We start from the raw sequence: 22,946 nt of genomic DNA, 5'->3' as shown, positions 1-22,946 counted from the left end.
TTCAGGTTGTGCTGCTCTATGCGTCTACCTATGTCCTGGTGCCCCTCGGCACAGGCAGATACCATGCCATCGTCTACCCCATGAAGTTCCCGCAAGGAGGTGAGAAGGCTCAACCAAGTACTATCCTTGGGTGAGGGGTTTTGCTAATATTATCCTCTTAGTAATGGCTCTTTTCCTCCCCCTTTCTCCTCTTCTTTCCCTTCCTTCCCCACTTCTTGAGTCTGATTGTCGAAAAAGACGTAGAAAAGAAACTTGGCTTCCTGGGAAAATGCTGACAGTTGGCCTGGACGGCCAAGAACTGTGAGGAAAGATGCTTTGCTGAGCCCACTCTGTGACCATTTCCCTTGACACTGATGCTTCCAGCTTTTCTTTTTTTTTTTTAGAGTAGTGGTGACACACATAACTATCCAAACCAAGGAACACTCCCGCTTCAACTTGCTTATTTTCCAGAAAGAAGCATTTGCCTTCCTTACCCCAAAACCATGGAAATAATTGGAAAAATGTTTCAAATTGATAATTATAATGGAAACAAGGAAAACCCTCTTTGATCCAGAGACAGTGAAAAATCCCTGAAAGAAGGAAGCAGATGGGTCAGCGGGAAGGCTGAAGGCACAGAACCCACAGTACACACAGATGATGCTACAGCAATGAGGCAGAGGTCTTCCTAAATAGATCGTGGAAATGCCTGGAGCAAGATGGACTCAGGGAAACTGGCAGGGTGATTCTTGGAGTACAATGAGGACCTTTTATCACAGCACATCTCCCTTCCTGCTGTCCTTCCCCTTCCCAGATTTGCAGCAAGGATGAACATCTCTGCTTCCAAGTAGTGGGGACACTGGATTTCAAGAGACAGGGTGGGGCCCTGGGGAGCAATGACACCTTGGAGGGATGGTGGATACCTAGTCACAGGACTAATTGTCCATTGCTCTGCCCACAGGCAGAGGCCACTTACATCTCTGACCTCCAAAAGCAAATAAGAGTCCAAAGTACTTCACTTTTCCAAGCAGGCTGTGAAACTGTTAAAATGAAGAACCTAACATGAAATCTTGTCTACAAAAATGAGGTGCAATCAAATATCATGAAAAAGTATGACAAAAGCCAAACTGTACAAAATAGATAATATGTTTAAAATACCGTTCTGCAGAATTTACACCTAAGGAAACAAAATTAACAGAGCAAGCAGAATTTTAGAATAAGTAGCAATAATGTCATTAGATACTATTAAATATATCAGGCAGTACTGACACAGATACTTTGGATGGCAACGTAGCAATACCTAATTAAAATGTAAAATGTGCAGCCCTTTGATATAGAAGTTCTACTTCTTGGTATTTTCTCTGGACAAATGCTGACATGTGTGCATATATACACATGTGTTGTGTATTGTAGGATTACTCAGAATATCAGGAATTCAATGCTCACCTTAGTGTCCCTCCATGGAGGAATGGATAGCACCCTAGGTAGAAGTTTTAATAGCTTAGGTTCATTGATTGCATACTATGTACTAGTCATGATTCTAAATTCTTTGTATATGTTAAATACTTTAATCCTCACAACAGCTCTATGATATAGGTTCTATTACTATTTGCATCTTAGTCTGGGCAATTGCAATTCAAAGGGTTAAAGAAGTTTGCCCAAGATCACAGTTAGTAGTTGCAGGGGCAGGATTTGAACCCAGGTGGTCTGGGTTCAGCTCAGGTGCACTCAAGTACTATATATCCTGTCTCTCAATGAAGAGGTAGGACAGCCACGGAGAAAGATATGCATCACCATGAAAATGTCTGCATCATATTTTGAGTAATAAAAACAATATACATGCAGTATGTTTAAAGTATAATATTAATACAAAGAAAAACTCAAAACAACACTAGATATTGTGTGGAGAGAGAGAGAAGAGCAGGAAAGAATGCAAGAAATAGGGAGGTTTCAGAATAATAAACAATTGCCCACAAAAATGCACACCAACTAGTACTTACCTCTGGGGGTAAGAGTTGGAATCTCCATAGTGACCACAGGAACTTACATGCCATTAGGTAATTTTTACACCAGCAACACATCAGTGTGATGTGAAACTAATTTTAAGATAAAATTGATATCTATTTCTAAGGCTTTTTGTAGGTTGCATGTAAGTGTGTATGTGAAGATGTGCAATCTGTACTAAGCTTTCTGGACACTGTTATGGTCTAGTGATTATGGCAGAGAAAGAAGTAGGGGAGGAAATGGCATAAATGGGAGAGACATTTTACTATATGTGTATGCAGAAGTATGATACATTTACTCATCCATCTACTTATAAACACCCAGCAAGCTCTGGGGAGGATTGCAGACAATGTACAAAAAGACATCTATACCAGAGTATTTCAAGGTGAAGAAATTGGAAAAGAAAACATAAGTATAAGAAAATGTGTGAGGGGGTGTCCCAGGACATTTGCTAGAGGTAGAGGTTTTGGGATGCATAGCCAAGGGGGCAACATGGTGAGTTACATGTCTAACCATATTCATTAGCTAAAAAACAAATCAACTATTTAGGTTATGGAAAATACGACTGGTTCTGGGAGATACTGCCCAATATTATGGATTGGTCTCTAAATTACAGGAAAGACAGCAATGAATATTATAGTGTTCTTTAAAATATGGAAAGCAATTTATTTCCTTACTATAAAATTAATAGAGGCTTCATGTAGGGCACTTGGAAAATAATCACCTCTAATAACTCCAGGGAAAGATGCAAGTTTGGAAACAGAAATTAGCCATTTTCCCTTCCTCCGCCCAATTCCAACTGAAGTCCTGCAAGATGCATACAGATAGGAGGACACCTGCAGCCGGGAAGGAAGCCGAGGAAAGACGCCATCCAAAGACCAGAAACTTCAATGAATTCCCAGCACATGGGGATCAGATTAAACATAACATGGATGCCAAGCCCCCTAGGAAAGCTGCATGGCCTGGCAGGAAGATGAACAGGTCCTCAGGGTTATAGGATGAGGTAGTCGGTGGCACAGGGTGGAGGGAACCATGTGCTAGAGCCTTCTTGGTGCTCCAGCTCGTTGGAATATAAGGGGCGAGGGGCAGGATTGAGAAGGCAGGCAGGAGATTCCCCACAGAGCAGTACAGAGAATGGGGCCAGTGGAGGCCGGCAGGGACTCTCGTGTGCCTGAGTAAGCACATGGCAATGGCAACACAACCAAGGGAAAGAGAGCAGCAATGGGGGAGTGCACACATTTTACTGATGCTTTACTGCTTTTTACTTACGTGGTAGTTTCCCTAGCCAGCAACTCCAGAGGAGTCATCGGTTTTAAAGCTCTTCAGTAAAATTAAATGTGAGAATATTTAGGAAAGCATCAACCAATAATGAAGAGAGAGAGATAGTGCCAGATATTAAAATATACAACTCTGTTAATTATAACTGTTTACTACTTTAAGTCACTGATATCAAAGAGCTTTCCTGAGTTTTCAAGCAGGTGGAGAGTCCCCACCCCTACTGGGTCTCTGGATACATGTACCTTCTTTGTAGGTGAAGATGGAGAAGCTGTGTACAGTTAGTAAAAGCAAGACCTGGAGCTGACTGTGGCTCAGATCATCAGCTCCTGATAGCAAAATTCGGGCTTTAAACTAAAGAAAGTGGGGAAAACCACTAGGCCAGTCAAGCATGACTTAAATCAAACCCCCTATGAATATACAGTGGAGTTGACAAATAGATTCAAGGGATTAGATCTAGTAAACAGAGTGCCTGAAGAACTATGGTCAGAGGTTCATAACATTGCACAGGAGGCAGCGAACAAAACCATATCAAGAAAAAGAAATGCAAGAGGCAAAGGGGTTATCTGAGGAGGCTTTACAAATAGCTGAGGAAGGAAGAAAAGCAAAACGCAAGGGAGAAAGGAATGATGGGAAGACCTAAAAAGACCGTATTATAATTCTACCCCAAGGTTCCTGCTTGTTCACTGTGCCAGTTATATCTGTTTTCTAAATCTTTCCAATAGCTCTTTTCAGAGTGACAGTTCAACAAGAACAGAATCCCAGATATTATTGTCCCAAATACTTGGGATTCAAGATTCTAATAGAGTCCCTAGTTTCTTCTAGAATTGTTCTCACTTCTTATAGTCTTCCTGATCACACCCTACTCACCTCTCTACAATACCTCTTGATTCTACATTTCCCTCCCTCACCCCAAGACATGAACTGGCTTTCCAATTTGAAAGTTGGGAGGTGGAGGGAGGTGTCCTGTCCCTGGATGAAGGGGCCCACCAGGGTCAGTCAACACAGACAGCACAGCTACAGTGGAGATGAAGATGAAGAGCTTCAACACCAGCTTAAAAGAAAGCATCATAAGAACTGTTTCAAAAGAACACTCTCATGTGTATTAATTGTCTCCATCTGATACCATCATGGTTAGATGAGCAGAGTGTATATTTTTTTAAATTCCACTTTCAAGAACTAAGTTTGAGACTGAGTGGTTTGCCCAAGGTCAAGACATCACACCTGAAAGAACCCAAATCTAGTGTGTGGGGTCAGAGCTACCAGACTTCAGAGCTTGGTTAAAAGAACTCTGCTCTCCAGAACCAAGCCCACTGCTCTTTCTCTGCCATACCACTCCTCCCTTGTTCCTTCAAACAAAAGAAGGCTATTGAATGTTTGCCAAACAGCTTTCAAACACTGTCACAGTGCTTCATATTGCTAGGTATGTGAGGAGAATAATAACCAGATCAAAGGCCCCATCTCTGCCTTTCAGGATGAGCAAGGCACCAGAGACAAGCATTTGCACATCAACCTATCAAATGTACGTGATACAAACTGAGCTCCATAGTACTGTAGGAATGTGTCAGCATCTCAAGTCAAACAGGTAAATCAGGGAAGACGAAGAGGAGAGATTGGGCCAAGCAGTGCTCTAGCTTCTGTGATTAAATTCTCCCTTTAATCCTTGCATCAGCCCTAGATGCAGGTCCTATTATCCCCATTTTATGCATAAGGAAACTGAGGCTCTGAGAGTTCTAGAATTCCTCTCCCACCACGATCTTTTTCCACACCAGATACCAAGTGTGCTCCCAGAGGCTGCTTCCAGATGCCCAGGCATCCCTCTCTTTTCTTTGAGCAGAAAAGCAGGCCAAGGTCCTCATCATGATTGCCTGGAGCCTCTCTTTCCTGTTCTCCATTCCTACCCTTATCATATTTGGGAAAAGGAAACTCTCCAATGGTGAAGTGCAGTGCTGGGCCCTGTGGCCCGACGACTCCTACTGGACCCCGTACATGACCATCGTGGCCTTCCTGGTGTACTTCATCCCCCTGACAATCATCAGGTAAGAGGCCAGCAGGCCAGACACACACAGGGGCTTTCCCAGTTCACCAACTGCTGTTCTCTTTCCTTCCAAGGCACTCATTGCTCCTAGTGTCCTTTGGGGAACTGGCTAGGAGACAAGATCTTATGTAAAGCTACCATATGCTAAGCTCAACTCCAAGAAGGAGGGAACTAACATTTTCTGATTATGTGTTATGGGGCAGGCCTTGTGAAAAGTGGCTAACAATTATCCCATCCAACACAACTCTATGAAATAACTACTCTTATCCCCATTTTATAAATGACAAAACTCAAGCACAAAGAAGTCAAGTAACTTACTCAATATAACATGGGATTTAACCCCAGGTTTGTCTGATTTCATATCCTGTTCTCTCTCCTATATCATGCAACTTTTCAAATATAAGACCTAGTACCAGTTTCAGAAACCTTATAACTGAAAAGACAGACAAACTTGAAACAAAAATGAAAACACAGTACACACAAAAATATGCTAGCATGTGTATTCCATGAAGTCAAACAATGGCAGGGAGCACTCCTTGGAAGCATCCTTTAAATGAGGGAAGCCTTCAGATAGGAGAAGGGGAAGGTAGGGAGAACAGGCTACCTGGTGACTGGGGATAAGAGTGTATATGGTGACTGGAAAGGACAGGCAGGCAGTGCCAATGGAAGAGAAGTTGGCAATAAGCTCTTTCTGGATAAGGTGAGGCTCATTGTGAAGGGCCTTAGGAAACAAGCCATAGGATGTTCCCTTTGCCCTGCAGCCAATGGTGGACCAAAGATGGTCTTTAAGTAGAGAAGATCACAACCTCCTGGACAAGGCAGGGTCTCCCTTAGTCACATCACAGGATCCTCTCTGAAAGGGTGGCTCAGCACAGGTTGGTGGGATTGGGAACAGCAGGGAAACAACTGGCTTGTTAAGTACGAACGTGGAACTTGCTGATTCTGCACCTCTTGAGTGTTCCTAAGTCTACTATCAAGTGCCGCATAAGTTGTCCTGGGCAAATGAAGATCAGCCTTTGTGTTTCAATATTAATAATATAAATAATGCTGTGATCAAAATCTTGGTACTTAAAATTATTCATGAGTCCCTGATTATTTCCTCAGAACTCATTCTAATGGAATTGCTAGATCATAGATGATGTTCATTTTAAGACTTTTGATGCATATTCATAACCTGCCCTATTAATAAAAATGTGTATTCCTGCCAACAGCAAACAAGAGCTCTGATTTTTCTTCCCCTGACCCAGAGAAAGGTGATATCGTTTCTTTATTAAATCTTTCCTGATCACAAAGGTTTCAAAAAGTATCTCATTGTTTCCATATGCATTTCTTGGATTAAGTGATTGGATATTTTCAAGTGTTTTCTGATGTTATAGGAATTACTTTTTCTTGCTCTTTGTTCATCTTTGTCTCATAAGATGCTAAAGCTGGAAAAATGTTACCCATCACATGGTCCAGCCTCTAAACTTTTCACAAGTAGACCTAGAGCTAAAAGAAGTGAAATGACTTGCTTTCCAACAAAGGTAGACAAGAGCAGAGTGATTCCCATGGTCAGCCTCTCAGCCTTTCTGAGACTGGATATTGTCCAGTCATCTCTGCTGAATCCACAAGTTAATATCTATAATGTATTTCAACTTTCTGCTCTCCTCTTCACCAAGCTGAATATGGAAGGAAGCTGGAAGGGAAGATGAAAGTTATTTAGACAGTCGATCAAAACTAGGTAACAGCCACGTTAAAAGAAGCACAGAAAGAGGCCAGCTGCAATGGTAAGAAAGTATTTGGAAGGAAGCGAATCATGTCATCACAGGCAGCTGACACATTGATTTCAGCAGCAGCGAATATCCCTGCTTCTCTCCTGATTGATTTCCCATCAGCTCCTGAAATCAGTTCAAACCTCTGTTCCACAGGGTAGATGCAACCCTGAAATACAGGCTCACAACATGCTGTCTGGCCAGATCTCTCACTCAGGGCTTTCACGGTCTGAAATTTTCCCCATTCATTCTAGCTGCCTCTTCTCCAACTTACTTACAGTCCAGCTTGTGCATTTTTGTAGTGTCCTTGGAAAACGCAAAGTCTAACTTAATGATTAAAGGGGGTGATTTCAAAAGTCCTTTTCACTCAGCCCTTGTCAGACTTAAGGTATCAGTAAATCCTGCTCCTTGATGCTTGCTTCCAGCCAGGGCAGAACCATGAAAATGCAGAGTGACCTTGTTCTGTACTTTAGCTCCCCTGAAGCATTTCCTACCTACTCAGTCATTATCTTCCCTCTTCTGCCTCCTGTGGTCAGCCTTGTGAGGGAGAAAGAGCTTCTCTCTGGGAGGATGCACCAGAGCAAATCACCTGTTCTTGAACGAGGACCAGGCATGAACAAAGTTTTCTGAGGCATTTTTTTCTAGTTTGAGGGATAAGTTGCTATAATTTCATCTGTCTCAGAGGTAAAGAGCAACTCTTTTTTATTGTTTTCTTTTTTTCTTAACCATGCTTTGGCACCCTGAGCTTGATTCTGTTGCTAGTGATTCGTTCAGATAAGTTTAAACTCTTAATTCCAAGAGTGAGTAGAAGAAACAACTCAAGTGTTCACTAGTTTTATTAACCATGTCTCATGCTTTATTGTCCCTCATGCATGATACATTTATATACAGATATATATATACACACATATAAGTGTATATTCTTGCCAATCATTTTGGTAAGAAATTTTGGCAAATATATATATCTTGTTGCTGTTTTAATTTGCATTTCTTTCATCACAAATGAGGTTGAACATATTGAATACCACTTCATTGAGTTATGCAAGCCCCTTTGCCATGACAAGGCTGTTACACATAAAGGGGAACACATTTTATATGTTCATTATTATTTTTGTTTTCTTTGCTTTTTATTTATTCATTTACTTCTGGCTGTGTTGGGTCTCCGTTGCTGAGTGCAGGCTTCCTCCAGTTGCCATACAGCAGAAACCACTCTCTAGTTGCGGTTTGTGGGCTTCTCACTGCGGGGGCTTCTCTTGTGGAGCACGGCCTCTGGGCACAGGGCCCTGCTGTAGTTGTTGCGTGCGGGCTCAGTAGCTGTGACTCCTGGGCTAGAGCACAGGCTCCTTGGTTGCAGCACATGGGCTTAGTTGCTCAGCAGCACGTGGGGTCTTCCCAGGTCAAGGACTAAACCCATGTCTCCTGCATTGGCAGGCAGATTCTTTACCACTGAGCCACCAGGGAAGGCCTATTTCTGTTTTTTAAGTAACTTACCTATTCATATTCTTTTTCTCCATTTATCTTATTCTCTCTCTTTAGAGATATTTTTATATAAAAACTTTACCTATTTTTATATGATTAGGATATTTCCCTAGTTTGTCCCTAGTTTGCCTTTTCATTTTGAATATGATTTTATTTTGCTTTCAGTTAATAAGACTGACATAATCAAGAGACAGAGAGAAATTATGAATAACTAAAATTAGAAAGTCAAATGAATCAAATTATAGGAAAGTACTTGGCAAAAGTTTATATAAATTCATATGAAAAAATGAATGAAATGTAAATGGCTTTTTTGTAATATATAAATATTTTATATTTAAGTGTACTCACATCCACTCAAACTTTACATTTTTTATTTCTATTCTCTCTTAGGAAAGAATAAGTTCATTTCACAAACTTACCTTATTTTAATTTAACTTGTAAATGATTTATTATTTTACTTATTTGAAAATAATGGGAGCATGTTAAAAATATCACTTTAAAATTGTTTTATTTTATTGTGATGTCTGATTTGGAGGTTTTACTTGATTTTTATGTAATATAAATTTAAAATGTAAGTTAAATTTATTTATTTTTTTTTTTTTTTTTGGAGTGAATGTTGGTCATTCACTCCAACATTACTTACTGAATAATTTACCTTTTCTCTATGGTGTGAAATGGTAATTCCATCATAGGCATATTTATATTATAAATGTTCTTAGTGTTTAGGAGCTTTCTAATCTCTTCACTTTATTTTGTTTTTGTTTTCTCTATTCTTTATCTTTAGAGAAACCGTTGTACAATAATTTTTTTCTTCTTTAATATGTTGTAAATATTTCCCCAGTTTTTCATTTGTTTCTTCATTTTGAATATGATTTCCTTTTTCTCATATGAAAATATGCTTAATAGCATTTTTCTCATATCAAACTGGCAACATTTTTAAAAAGACTTGGGAGTGAGGGACACAGCGGGAGGCAGAGAGTGAAATTTTTAACAAACTTTCTTAAAAAACAATTTAATAAAATACAATGAGAATCCTTCAAAAGTTTATACAGCAAAAAAAATCAATGGAGAATTTCAGATTAGCAGATGCAAATTATTACACATACGGATAAACAACAAGGTCCTACTGTATAGCACAGGGAACTATAGTCAGTATCCTGTAATAAACCGTAATGGAAAATAATATGAAAAAGAGTATATATGTATAACTGAATTACTTTTCTGTACAGCAGAAATCAACATAACACTATAAATCAACACACTTCAACAAAATTTTTAAAAAGTAAAAATTTTTTAAATAGAAAAGAAATCAATCAAAAATGTCCAAGCAGAAGAGGAAATTACATGGTCCTGATTAAAAAGTACTACCTTCTGAAGGTATCCCCTTCTCATTAAAAAGTCTCTGGGAATATGAAATAGAATGCATGCATAATATTCCACAACGTGGTTGAATATGCTTTCATTTTGTTTCCAGTTAGTAGAGACTGACACAATTAAGAAAAGAAGAGACCACACAAATAATTAAGTAGTGGCTTAGAGGTTAAAGCTTCTGCCTGGAATGCGGGAGACCTGGGTTCAATCCCTGGGTTGGGAAGATCCCCTGGGAGAAGGAAATGGCAACCCACTCCAGTATCCTTGCCTGGAAAATCCCATGGACGAAGGAGCCTGGTAGGCTACAGTCCATGGGGTCACAAAGAGTCGAACACAACTGAGTGATTTCACTTTCTGCTACTAATATTATATTGTTTTAATGACTGTAGTTTTATATACATTTAATATCTGCTAAGACAAGATCTATGCCTTTTTTAGATTCTAAGGCTATTCCTGGGGAAACTGCTCACATACTCTCCTTGCACCCACTACTCCAGCCAGAACACGCCATCTGAACACCCCACACTCCTCTCATCCCTGGGCCTTTGTGCACATCATTCCTTATGTCTGGGCACTCCTCCAGACTCATTCTGCCTCACTTCTGGCAAAATGATTCACATTCTTTCTGTCTTATTTCAAAGACTGACGGAGCTGTCTCTGCCAATCCTAGGCCACATCCGACCTCAACTTGTCCAAGCTGCCATTAAGGCTTCATGGGAGTGTCATTGCCTGCTTCTGCAACTGTATCTCTTGAGCATGTGACTCTTATCTCAATCTCTAGACTCCAAACTCAGCACATAATGAACACTTTGTAAATGTTAGATTAAATAAACAATGCAGACCTGACTGCTGAACTTCATCAATTAGACAGAAGTATTATGTCACTCCATCTCTCTCTCTCTGTCACACACACACACACGTGCAAGCGTGCGCACACATCTAGTATGGAAATTTCTGGTTATTTAATGCCTAGATCAGTTTCTGGCATATGGCAGATACTCCATAAATATATGTGAAAGGAAAGAAGAGAGAGAGGAAGAAAGGCAGAGAGGAAGGGAAAGAGGAAGGAAGGAGTCATATTGTCAGCGGCAAACTCTCCTGAGAGCTGTGTGTGGATAAAGATTTAGCTGTTCCATGACTAATTAAATCAGACTCCCAGGACCTGAAACCACAGTGACTGACAATAAAGGCAATGCATTGTTTTTCTGGGTCACCAGAATTCCTGTTGCTTCAAAATTTATTTGACTTGTCTGACTGTGGCTGGGAAAGGTTTTTAGCCCTACTGTAATTGATTTACTCTAGCTATGGTTATCTTCTTGCTACCTAATTGATTTCTCATTCTCCTATCATTTTTACTCTAGGAGATGAAGGTAGAGGCATAAAAGATCCATAGTTGGCAACTGCAAAGCAATAAGTGGAAAAATGCACATTGGTCATGGAGCACTGATTTATATTATGCAGAAAAAAAATCCATTTATTTTGTTTGGGGAAAGGGGGTCATGCTGTGGGGAAAGCCCCATACAGAGGTCAGGACAGGTCTGTGGACTACAAGGTCATGGTAGATAAAAGGGCCCAAGGTCCTAGCCAGCACTGTCCATGGTACAAGATGTCCAAGGCCAAAGTATATTGTCTGAGGGATGGCAAGAGTTAGGTCTTTTGAAAAAGCCATCATTACTAGCCTGCTAGGTTATGGTAGATGCTTATATTTGAGTTCCCCATATCCATTCCACTCTAAGCTACTCATGGCAACCCCTCCCCTCAGCATGTGAATGCTTCAGATCTAATTCTAGGCAATGAAATGTGAGGCAGTGTCTTTTCAAGAGCTTTTGGAAAGATTTCCCCATTTTAAGCAAACAAAACAGTATGAAATGAAAAATAAAATTCTTCCTTCCCCTGCTTCCCTCCTCAGAAGCAGCAGTGTTAAGATCTTGTTATACACCCTTCCAGGACTGTTCAATTCACATACCAGGATATACATATGTACAGAAACAAACATACTGAAGGACAGCTGATCTTTGAAAAAGAAAAAAAAAAAGTTGATCAATCACTTCACTTTCCTGTTTAGAGCCATTCAGTGGATTTCTATTGTTTCGGGACAAAAAGTCCAAGACCTCAAACCCTGTACTCAAGGCCATGTGTGACCTGGTCCATGCCTCACTCTCCACCCTTTCCTTAGGCCACACAAGCTGCCTTACTCACCATGCTCCAACCACACTGGCCTTCTCTAAGTTCTCCAAATGGGCCTGATCCCTCCTGTCTCAGAGACTTTGCACATGCTATTCCCTCTGCTTGAGTGACCACCTCACTTTCTTGCATTTAAAAAAACCATTTTATTCTTCAGATCTTAGCTGAAACTACACCCCTTCTGGAAAGGCTTCCCTGAAGCCTTTCAAGCCAAGCCTCTGTTACATACTCTTATATCCCCTCTATCTTATCTTCATGGCATTAGTGTTAGTGAAACTAATTAATGAGGAGAGAGACACTTTTGATCAGGGAGCGTCCTTAAGCCACTAGTAGCAGAAGAGTGAAAAGGACCACGTGAAGCATGCTGAGTGAAGCATCAGCTCCCCCCTACTCCCGCTTCTACTCCCACTCACGCTTAGCTTCTAGTTAGATCTACAGAGCACAACTGGACCTCATACTCAGGCCCCAAAATGAGGCAAAGGTGGAGACAGAGATGGAACCCGTGGCTGTAGACTGTGATGGGCGTCCATCAAGTCCCTGACCTGTGCTGAGTAGGAGTCATGAAAGGGGCACTTTTGGTCTGAGTGGAATGTTCTCCCTGTATCTTGAGGACAGAGGGAACTTTTCATTCCATTTCCTGACACTCGTACACGATCTAGAAGCAAGACTCAGGAAGTAGCCTCAGGCATCCTCTTAAGTACTTAATGCCACTTGAAAAGTCTTCCTCTGGTTTGCACTCTCACACTCTTCCATGGCCAGGAGCTGCCTTCGGAAGGCAACGGAAGAAAATGGGTCTGTGTTTGGATCACCTTCCATAAAATCAAGAAATAAACCAGCCAGGAAAGCGATACTTTACTCAATCTTGGTGCCCCTTAGGTTCTCAGGTTTCTAAGAAGCTTGAGGTCAAGCTATGCCTGCTGAGAGAATGGAGATAAATAAAAGACATGGAAGAAGTTGACCCGAAAGGATGGAGATGCTATTCCTCAGCTGTTTCTGAGAACAGGCCATTTCTGGATCTGCTTGATCTTTAAGATATGACTGCCATAGACAAGGGACGTCCCAGGTGGCTCAATGGTAAAGAACCACCTACCAAACATAGAGGATATAGCAGACATGGATTCAGTCTCTGGGTCAGGAAGATCCCCTGCAGCAGGAAAGGGCAACCCACTCCAGTATTCTTGCCTGTAAAGTCCTATGGGCAGAGGAACCTGGTGGGATACAGTCCATGGGTCACAAAAAGTTGGCCGTGACAGTGACTGTGCACACATGCACGGCACAGACAAGACTCAACATACCAAGTGTTATACCAACCCAGAGGCCCCAAGGAGGAGGGAGCCAGCTGCCACCGAGGAAGAGAAAGGCTTCATATCAATGTGATGCGTGGAGAATGGGCTTAAAAAATGTATCTTTAGGAAGCAAAGGAGACACAGAGAAATGGAAGACATTGGACCTTATGTTCACCCAAAGTCACCTACATATTAAGCATGGAATTGGGGTTAGCTTAGTTGGCTACTCCTCTTGCTGACATGGAAGAAGGTATATTGAGAGACAGTGGAGTAGAGGGAGGCAGGATGATGACGATAGAGGTGAAGAAGGCAGAGATAGATTGTGGGAGGCTTTGGATGCCCTGCTCAAGAGACTAGATAGCATCATGTAGGAAAGTGGAGGCACTGGAGGGTTGTTAAGCCAAAGAATGATTCTCTGTCCCAAAGCTCCAATTCTGATGGCAAGCAGTATGGACATTCCAGATGGTAGCAAAGTGGAGATGTTTATAAGACTATGGCAACAAATCAGGCAAGAGATGATAAGGAGTGTTTGTTCTGGCAGCACATATATTAAAATTAGAAGGATACAAAGAAAATTTTCATGGCCCCTGCCTAAGGATGACACATTATTTCTGTGTTTAACAGATACAAAGTTTCAGCTGGGAAAGATGAGAAAGTTTTGGAGATGGATGACAGTAATAGTAGTACAGCAATGTCAGTGTACTTAATGCTGCCAAACTGTACACTTAAAAATGGATAAAATGGTAAATTTTATGTTATATTTATTTCATCACAATACAGAAGGTTCCAGATAGTAAACAAGAAGAGACTGTAAGGGTATGAAGTGATGCTGAAGAGCAGAAGTGGAGAGGAAGGTACAGATGATGGAGACATTTTGAAGGGACAGTTCACAGAATTTTGCTGATTAATTAGATGAAAGGAAGCAGCAAGAAGGAAATAAATGCATTCACAGTTCTCTCTGATGTATGACTGTTACATCCTGAGAAGTGGCCGGATTTGGGAAATAAAGGGGCATCCTACTTATTAGTTTTCCTGGCTAACAGTAAAGCTGCTCCTGGCTTTCTACTTGCCTGACTGATCCTAGCGAGACAAGGTGGGAGTGACTAAGGCTCAAACCCCTAACACATGAAATTTTTAATTTTCCACTGCGTATATGGTTGATAGTCAACAAATACTTGAATTATTGTTCAATTAAGCAGCGGGGTTGCAACTGTGGTAATCAATTACACTTAATGATATTGTAACCTTTCCTTGTATTTCATTTATCTGCGAAAAAGTTTTCCTGATCTAACAAGTATTCAACTTAGGGAAAAGAATAGTCTCACTAGCAATTTGTATTCTCATTTTTTCTTTCATGTAGACAAACAATTTCCAGAAAAGTCCCTGGGTAGGTATAGGAAGGGTGAGGATGCTCCTCAAAGACGCTGAGCTTTCCTGGCAGACTCAGAGGAGGTTCTCTGAGCAGGGAAAAGCAATAAGGAGGGTTTTACCCCACAGTCATTAATTGAGTTATATTACAGAGATCATTAAAAGCAATTAGTGCTTTGTCAGCTACTGTGAACTAGAACTCTGATTTTTTTTTTAACCAAGTGATTCTCAAGAGGGATGTTAGTGCAGTTTTAAAATGAAGCAGTGCTTTGTCTCAAAGTTTTTAGTCAAGGTTCTCAGTATATTAGAAATGTCAAATAACTAATTAAAGAAGGGTATGTTTATGTTTATCAAAGGGGATAAAGGATACAAAATTTGCTAATGCTTTTGAGTCATTAGTCCTTTTTTCCTGTTAGGTGCATATTTTGCTGTTGTTGTTGTTGAGTCGCTCAGTCATGTTTGACTCTTCGCGAACCCATGGACTGTAGCCCACCAGGCTCCTCTGTCCATGGAATTTCCCAGGCAAGAATACTGGACTGGGTTGCCATTTCCTCCTCCAGGGGATCTTCCTAACCCAGGAATCAAACCCACGTCTCCTTTATTGCAGGCGGATTCTTTACTACTGGGTCACCAAGGGAGCCCCTAGGTGCAGATTACACCATGTAATATTAGGTGTGATATCATGTGAAAAATGAAGAAGGAAGGGAAAGAAAATGACATTCATTTAGCCTCTGATCATTTTAAAACACTGTGTATAGCACTTAGAGGTTGTCACATTTGATCCCTAAAAAACTCTGAAGTTTGCATTATTAACTTGATTTGATGGTCTAAACTAAGACCCAGTCTTTTAGTGGGTTCTGGCTGCTATGATAGAACACCACAGAGCAGGTGACTTGCAAACAACAGAAATATATTTCTCATAGTACTGGAGGCTAAAAGTCTGAAATTAGGTTGCCAGTTCAGTTGGGTGGGGCTCCCTGGTGGCTCAGTGGTAAAGAATCCACCTGCAATGCAAGAGATGTGGGTTTGACCCCTAGGTTGGGAAGATCCCCTGGAGAAGGAAATGGCAATCCACTCCAGTATTCTTGCCTGGGAAAGCCCATGGACAGAGGACTTGACGGGCTACAGTCCATGGGGTCACAAAGGAGTAGGACATGAATTAGCAGCTGAGCACGAGCAGGAGCACGGTTGGGTGAGGGCTCTCTTCCAGGTTGCAGACTTCTCCCTGTAGCCTCACACGACAAAATGTCACAAGACTTCTGCGGGAATATCCTCTTACAAGGGCATTAATCCCACTCATGAAGATGCAACCCTCCATATGACCTAAGCACCTCCCCAAAGTCCCATATCCTTATAACACCACATTGGACAGGAGGATTTCAACATGTAAATTTGGGGAGGAGGGACACAACATTCTTCCTGTTTCACTCAGTGTTTCAGTTGTCTATTTTTGGGTAACATTATTAAGTCACCAGGTTCATGATAATCTCTTAATGGGTTCGGGTTGCTATAACTTATTATCTCACAGTTTCTGGGGGTCAGAGTCTGGACATGGTTTAACTGGGTCCTCTGCTTCGGTGTCTACCAGGGCTGGGGTGTTATCAGAGGCTCAAGTAAGGAAGGATTTTCCTCCAAGTTTCCCTGGACTTCTGGCAGAATTGATTTCTTGGGGCTAAAGGACTCACAAAAGCTTGCTTCTTCAGAGCTAGCAATGCATTAGAGACACTAGCAAGACAGATCCCACACACTTATGTAATCATAGACATCCCATCACTTTCACCCCAATGCACTGATAAGCAAGTCACAGGTCTGGCCATACTCAAGGGGAGAGGATGACACAGTGATGTGAACACCTGAGGCAGGAATTATGGAGCCAAGGAAAGGCTGTCAAGGCCATACAACCAGCAAATAATAGGGCTAGTTACAAATCTAAATTTTTCTGACCCCAAACCCTGTGTTTGGATTCCAGTCTCAGTTGTACTTCTGACCATCTGAATTATCTTGGAGAAATCACTTAATTTCACCCAGTCCAAGCCTCCTGACTTAAAAAAAGAAGCGGCTGCCATCTATTGTGACTCTGTAATCAGGAAGGATGGGGGGCAGACCATGGTTGAGAGACCCTTGCCTCCATATCTCACACTTGGGGAACTGGAGTGGTCCTCAGAGTGGGGACCCACCAGCCACTTTAATACTATCTTTGGTCCTTTCCACAGTGTCATCTATGCCATTGTGATCAAAACTATTTGGGTCAAAAGCAAAGCCTATGAGACAGTGATTTCCAACTGCTCAGGTAAGTCTTTCATCTGCATTACCAAATCCTTAGCTAATTTTGCTTCTGCACAGGTTTTTCTCTAGCAAACATGAGCTGGGGTTTTACAGTTATAACAAGCCTGCTGTTATATCAGGGCCCAGCTAGCAGGTCAGACCCCCAAAAGCTGTTTCAGGCAGGCTTTGCCTTCTCCACATGGCTCTCCCAAAATCTGAGGAAGGAGGACTTTGGGTCTGGCTGAGCTGTGCCAGCAGAGCCCCTTGAAACAGCTCTAAGCCAGGGTCTGAGGGTAACCCTATCCTGGTGGGTTTGCAGAGAGGCACCCAAGAGGACTCTGGTATGAAAAGAGAGGACCGTGTAGGGAGGAGGCCACACATTCAGCAAAACATGAGGACAGACATTTCTGCTTCGCTCAAACTTACAGAAAAACTGTCATCTAACCACAGAACAGTCCTGGACCCTAGGACAGTCAAGGCAGAATACATGCCCTCCCCATGGCTTGGGCATACCCCACACAGCAGAACAAGCCCAAGACTGCCTGCTACAGCCCTTCCCCAAATCCCATTTCAGCAACCTTACTGCTGAGCACCACCTACACAATAGGTGCTGAGACTTGGAGGCCCATCTGCTTCCCAGGCAGACACCGCTGGGCCTCTGAGAACGAGCTGGAGAGAACACAGCACACAAACATGCCCGAGAGAGAAGAGAAGGTCTCCTGGGTGTCTAGTTACTATAAAACGGCTAGATCTGAAAAAGGAGACCGTGGAGTTTCCATGGGCCAAGACCATACATATATATTCATTTTGCAAAAATTATCATCCATCTTTTACAAATGGAAATCGTATTAATTTTAAATTATACCTATCTATATAGATATATCATTGCATTGCCTGGGTAGGTTTTTGATTGAGTTGTCACTTAACAGTGTTCATGATCCTAGTTTGACAGCTCAAGTGAGGTAGGACCAGAGGGCTTTGGAAAGCCCAGAGCTCTAGGTTGGAGGGGAAACACGGGGAAAAGGAGGGTGTTTTAGTGTGCTCAGACTGCTGTAACAATATACCACAGCAAGTGGCTTAAACAATAAATTAATTTTATCACAGTTCTAGAGACTGGAAACCCAAGATCGAGGAACCAGTCAATTCTGTTCCTGGTAAGAGCTCTCTTCTTGGATTGCAGATGGCCTTGCTGGCTTCTTGCTATCTACTCACAAAGCAGAGAGGAGAGACAGAAATCCTTCTACTGTCTCTTCTTATAAGGGCACTAATTCCATCATAAGATTCTTGTTCTCATCTAAATCTATTTCCCAAAGGCCCCATCTGCAAATATTAATGCCATCACATTGAGGGGATTAAGTCTTCAACTTATGAATTTTGTCATGACACAAATATACAGTGCATAACAGGGGAAGAGTCAGGGGAAAAAAGTGAGGAGAGAGAGAGTGGAAATAAATATACACCAACCAAACAAGAATAGACAAAGGCTATTTATTCAAAGCTTGCTATAGCAAGGGAATCAGCCACCATCACTTGTCTTTGGACAGAAACACAAAAGCAGTCAGAGGAATGGTAAAGCCTCAGACGTGCCCTGACTGGGGGCTGTTGCCATGGGGAAGCTGTAAGTGTGCTGATTAAAAGCACAGCATCCTGTGTGATGGGTTAGGCATGCATATTTGGCTTTCTCTGGTTGGTTTTAAGTGGACAATAGGGGCAAAAATTAATGAGCTATCAGTCAGTAGTCAAGTCTTGGGTATTTTGTGGTAGACTGTTCCAGGAGGTATTATTCAGTTTATGGACTCTGGGTTAGAAACAGTGGTCTGACTTTCTGCAAGTCTGACTCGCATAGAGTAGGTTGGTTTCCTTGACTGGTTACCGTAGATAATGGGTTGGTTTCCTGGGTTGGTTGCTGCAGAGTGTGGGTCAAAGTTCCATCTTAAATATGATCTGGCTACTGTCCATTTGTTTGCTGAGTCTGTCAACACAGACTGACAAGACAGAGATGACACAGTGCATCTGCTGTCAGCCACTTCTGGATCCTTTCCATACTTTACCTCCCTGAATCCTTACACAACTCTGTACGGTGGTATCATCATCTCTCTCTTACAAATGGAAGACAGGCTCGAAGGTTAAGCAATTTGCTTGTTTTCATAGGTCATGATATAGCAGGATTCAAATGCACATATGACTGGCTAGAAAGCCTATATCTTCTCTTCCACATCAGGCTGCCTCTCAGAAGAAAGAACATTACAGAAAAGAAGGTGGTGAATGACTGAAAAAAGCTCAATTTTTAATTTTTTTTTTAAAAAATTATAAAGCTCAAGCTCAGGATTGTTGGCATGGCTGTCACCCACCAGCCTCTTTGCTGAGCTCTGCCTTCAATGCACTCTTCCAGAATCATCTCCCGAAGTGTTTTGATGTATTTAAAAATCTAAAAGGTGACCTAATTTTGCTTAAGTAGACTGAGGTCTTCCTGCACTTTCAGATTTAAATCAGATTGGTTTAAACCCTTGTCTGTGATTTCTGCCAGTTCCAGGAGACTGGTGTGTCCTCTCTCACTGTCCCTCTGAGCTCTCACCCCACGGTCTCACCTCCAACAGCTTGTCTGTTCCCTCTGCTCTTGATCCAGTGAATCATGGAATCCATCTCATTTCCTTAGGCTTGAAGTGATAAAAAGAGTTTCCACATTCTGTCAGCTACCCCGCCGCCTTGGGGATCTCCCACTTTTATCTCAGCAGGCCTTTTACATCTGTGATTACCCTGTCTCTCTCCAGAGTCCCCCAAATCTCCCTGCTACTCAATTTTCTAGTTCCTGCACTCTTGGATTCCCCCATCCTCCAGTCCCTGAGATTTTATAAAGCTGCAAAGAGATCCATTTTCCACTGATATACAGTATGCCTCTCCTTTCCAAAGGTGGAAATGGCTACAATCAGTTTTTAATCTCTAGCACATGTTTATATGTCCATCATACCAATTTTTTATTTGTCTATATCTTTGTATCAGTGTCACTGACCCTTTTCTGGAATGAGGAGCAGAGAGTAGTTCCAAAAAGCCTGTGTACTTTCTGTATCTTATTCATAAGCAGCTCGATTTTCAATCTCATTACAGCCAAGTAACTCTAGAGTTGGCTGGGAAAAAGGTTTCCACTGGTTTTAGTATTCCAAGATTACTGCCCATCAACAAGGGGAAATAAGCAATGATTAGTGTGAACAGAAGCTAACTTTGTAAACACGGCTGCAAAATTCAAGTTTCAGAATCATTCTTCTTCCTGGCAAGTATGTCTATTTTCTCCCCCTCAAGTCTGACAGAAAGGAAAAGAAATAACTAATAAATGATCTACAGACTTTCCCCAAAACAAGTGCTTGGCAGGCGAAAGGTAGAGAATATGAGGTTTCCAATCCTGTAGGTTATCCTTTATAAATGAGCTTGCTTTTGATGCCCAGGGATGTTTACTCCTATAAAACAGGACATTTACTGCCTGTGGGCAGGAGATGGAAGAGGTGTACCCATGAAATGGACAAAGTGTAACATATCTGGATCTAACTGCATCTGGCCAATATGACTTGGAAGATATGATGTGACCCATGCTATAGCCAAAGTACGTGTTTCCAATTAAATGGGGCAGAACAAGCTGAAGAAAAAAGTTTCTGATTAGGAGCAGTTGGGTTAAAGTCCTAATCACTTCCAGCTAAATAAACTTAAAATAAGCTCATTAAGTACTTTTCTTTATCAGTACACGAAAGTGAAATGGCTTTTCTGCAAACAACTACCTTCAACAAAAGGCATAAGGAACTTTATGAAAAAAAAAGTTGTTTAGTCACTAACTCCTATGTATGTACTGGAGCCTGCCAGGCTCCTCTGCCCATGGGATTTCCCAAGCAAGAATACTGGAGTGGGTTGCCATTTCCTTTTCCATGTGAAAAAAAAAAAACAAATATAAAATAAATGAAACATATATATATAGCCTGTTTGTGGATAGCAAGATTCAGTACTATAAAGATGTCAATTCTCCTCAAATGATTCACAGATTGATAGAGTTAAAATCAAAATTCAAATGGGATGTTTTCTTAAGCTTGATAAGCCAATTTAAAAACATACATGGAAATTTCAAGAGTCAAGAAAAGCCAGGAAGACAGTTCTGGAGAATTACAACAAGGTAGTAAAAGTGTTAGTAGCTCAGTCATGCCCGACACTTTGCGACCCCATGGACTGCAGCCCACAAAGCTCCTCTGTCCATGAGATTTTCCAGGCAAGGACACTGGAGTGGGTTGCCATTTCCTTCTCCAGGGGATTTTCCCAACCCAAGGATCAAACCCAGGTCTCCTGCACTGCAGGCAGATTCTTTACCGACTGAGCTACAAGGGAAGCCCAAGGTAGTAAAGGTTTAATGTATAAACAGTGATTTATCACAAAGTTAGAGTGACTAATAGAGTGTGGTATAGACACTTCAATAAGAAAAAAAAAAAAACAGCTCCCAAAGAGACCCACACATATAATATAAGCACTTGATATACGTCAGAAGATTATAGGGTAAGCAATTAATTGGATCTCCACCTCAATTCATAGGCATAATTAAATTCCAGGGAAATTTGAAACTTAGATGTGAAATGTAAGACTTTAAAATTTTTTTAAAGACAATGAAGGATGTTATCTTTATGACACTGGAATAAGAAAGGATTTCTTAAAAGATAGACAAGATGCATTAAACCAAAAAAGTGATAAATAAATTTGACTCTATTTATATTTAAAAGTCAAGCCAAAAAGTGGGAGAAGCTATTTGCAATACATTATCTAGGAAAAGATTAGTATCTAGAATGTATGAAGAATTCTTCAGAATCAATAAAAATATTTTTTAAAAAGATAAATAGAAGAAAAATGAGGAAGACACAAACACATTTCATAAGAGGGGAAAGAGAAATAGCCAAAAACAAGATTCTCAACCTCACTGATACACAAGGAAAGTATACATTTAAACTTCAACTAGGTAAAATTTGTCAGTCACAGGATTGGTAAAGTTTTAAATCTGGTATTTCTAAGTATTAACAAAGATATAAACCTCATGTTTATCTAACATCTAATTTATCTAATCTATCATGTTTATCTAATATCATTCCTAAAAATCTTAGTAGACTTCTGACTTATTTGCTTCCAGTCAGCTTCACCAGCAACCATATCCAAACAGTCTTTCTGAAAATAATTCTCAGGTCTGACTAGTTTCTTTGCTTTCTCATTTAATCCCCTAGAATAGAAGCTAGCTTGAGGTCATCTGAAACAATAGGTGGGAGGCCACATCCTTAGTCTGCCTTTCTTCTCAGGAATGATTCTGAATGGGTCATTGCTGGTGTACACTTCTGTTACAATTGAATTTGGATACTGGCTTCATTGGCATAAAATGTGCACAGTCAAAAGGTATGCACATTTGCTTTAGCAGTCCGTTTGCATTTTCAATTTGCATTGGGCCATACAAAGTATGTACTTGGTGCTATGAAGACAAGGAACAATCAAGCCATGCAACTCTGTAAGATTCCAAATTTTAAGGGGCTTCCTTGGTGGCTCAGTGGTAAAGAATCCATGAAATGGGTTTGATCTCTGGTCCAGGAAGATCCCACATGCCATGTGGCGGCTAACCCTGTGTGCCCCAACTATTGAGCCCCTGCTCTAAAGTGCAGAGGCCACAACTATTGCGCCCACATGCTGCAACTACTGAAGCCCAGTGCCCCAGAGACCATGCTCTGCTATAAGAGAAGCGACTGCAATGCAAAGCCCAGGCGCCACAACTGCAGAGTATCCTTTACTCCACGCCACTAGAAAAAGCCCAAGTCCAGCGATGAAGACCCAGTTTAGCGAAAAAAAGAAATAAAAATTTTTAAAGGTTTCCAAATTTTAGGACTTTCCCTAATTTCTTTCATTTTTGTTCATACTCCAACCAACTCTTGTCTGAGTTCATCTCTT

At 41.2% G+C, this 22,946-nt stretch overlaps 1 protein-coding gene and 1 non-coding gene across 2 annotated transcripts in view; both read left to right on the top strand.

The window, feature by feature from the left end:
• Window positions 1–22,946, top strand: part of NPSR1 (neuropeptide S receptor 1) — a 157,847-nt gene that overhangs the window by 122,497 nt on the left and 12,404 nt on the right. The window contains exons 4-6 of the mRNA XM_052639135.1: window positions 6–99; window positions 5,093–5,294; window positions 16,946–17,022. Of these exons, the coding sequence (XP_052495095.1) occupies window positions 6–99; window positions 5,093–5,294; window positions 16,946–17,022 (373 nt within the window). The remainder of the gene's footprint in view (window positions 1–5; window positions 100–5,092; window positions 5,295–16,945; window positions 17,023–22,946) is intronic.
• On the top strand, window positions 13,890–14,000 carry LOC128047129 (U6 spliceosomal RNA). Its single transcript, XR_008199316.1, has one exon. It is a non-coding gene; the product is annotated as a U6 spliceosomal RNA (small nuclear RNA).

The sequence above is a fragment of the Budorcas taxicolor genome, chromosome 4 (genome assembly GCF_023091745.1).
Source record: "Budorcas taxicolor isolate Tak-1 chromosome 4, Takin1.1, whole genome shotgun sequence".
Taxonomy (NCBI): domain Eukaryota; kingdom Metazoa; phylum Chordata; class Mammalia; order Artiodactyla; family Bovidae; genus Budorcas; species Budorcas taxicolor.
The sequence above is the reverse complement of the archived record's forward strand: the minus strand, read 5'-3'. Positions and strand labels throughout refer to the sequence as shown.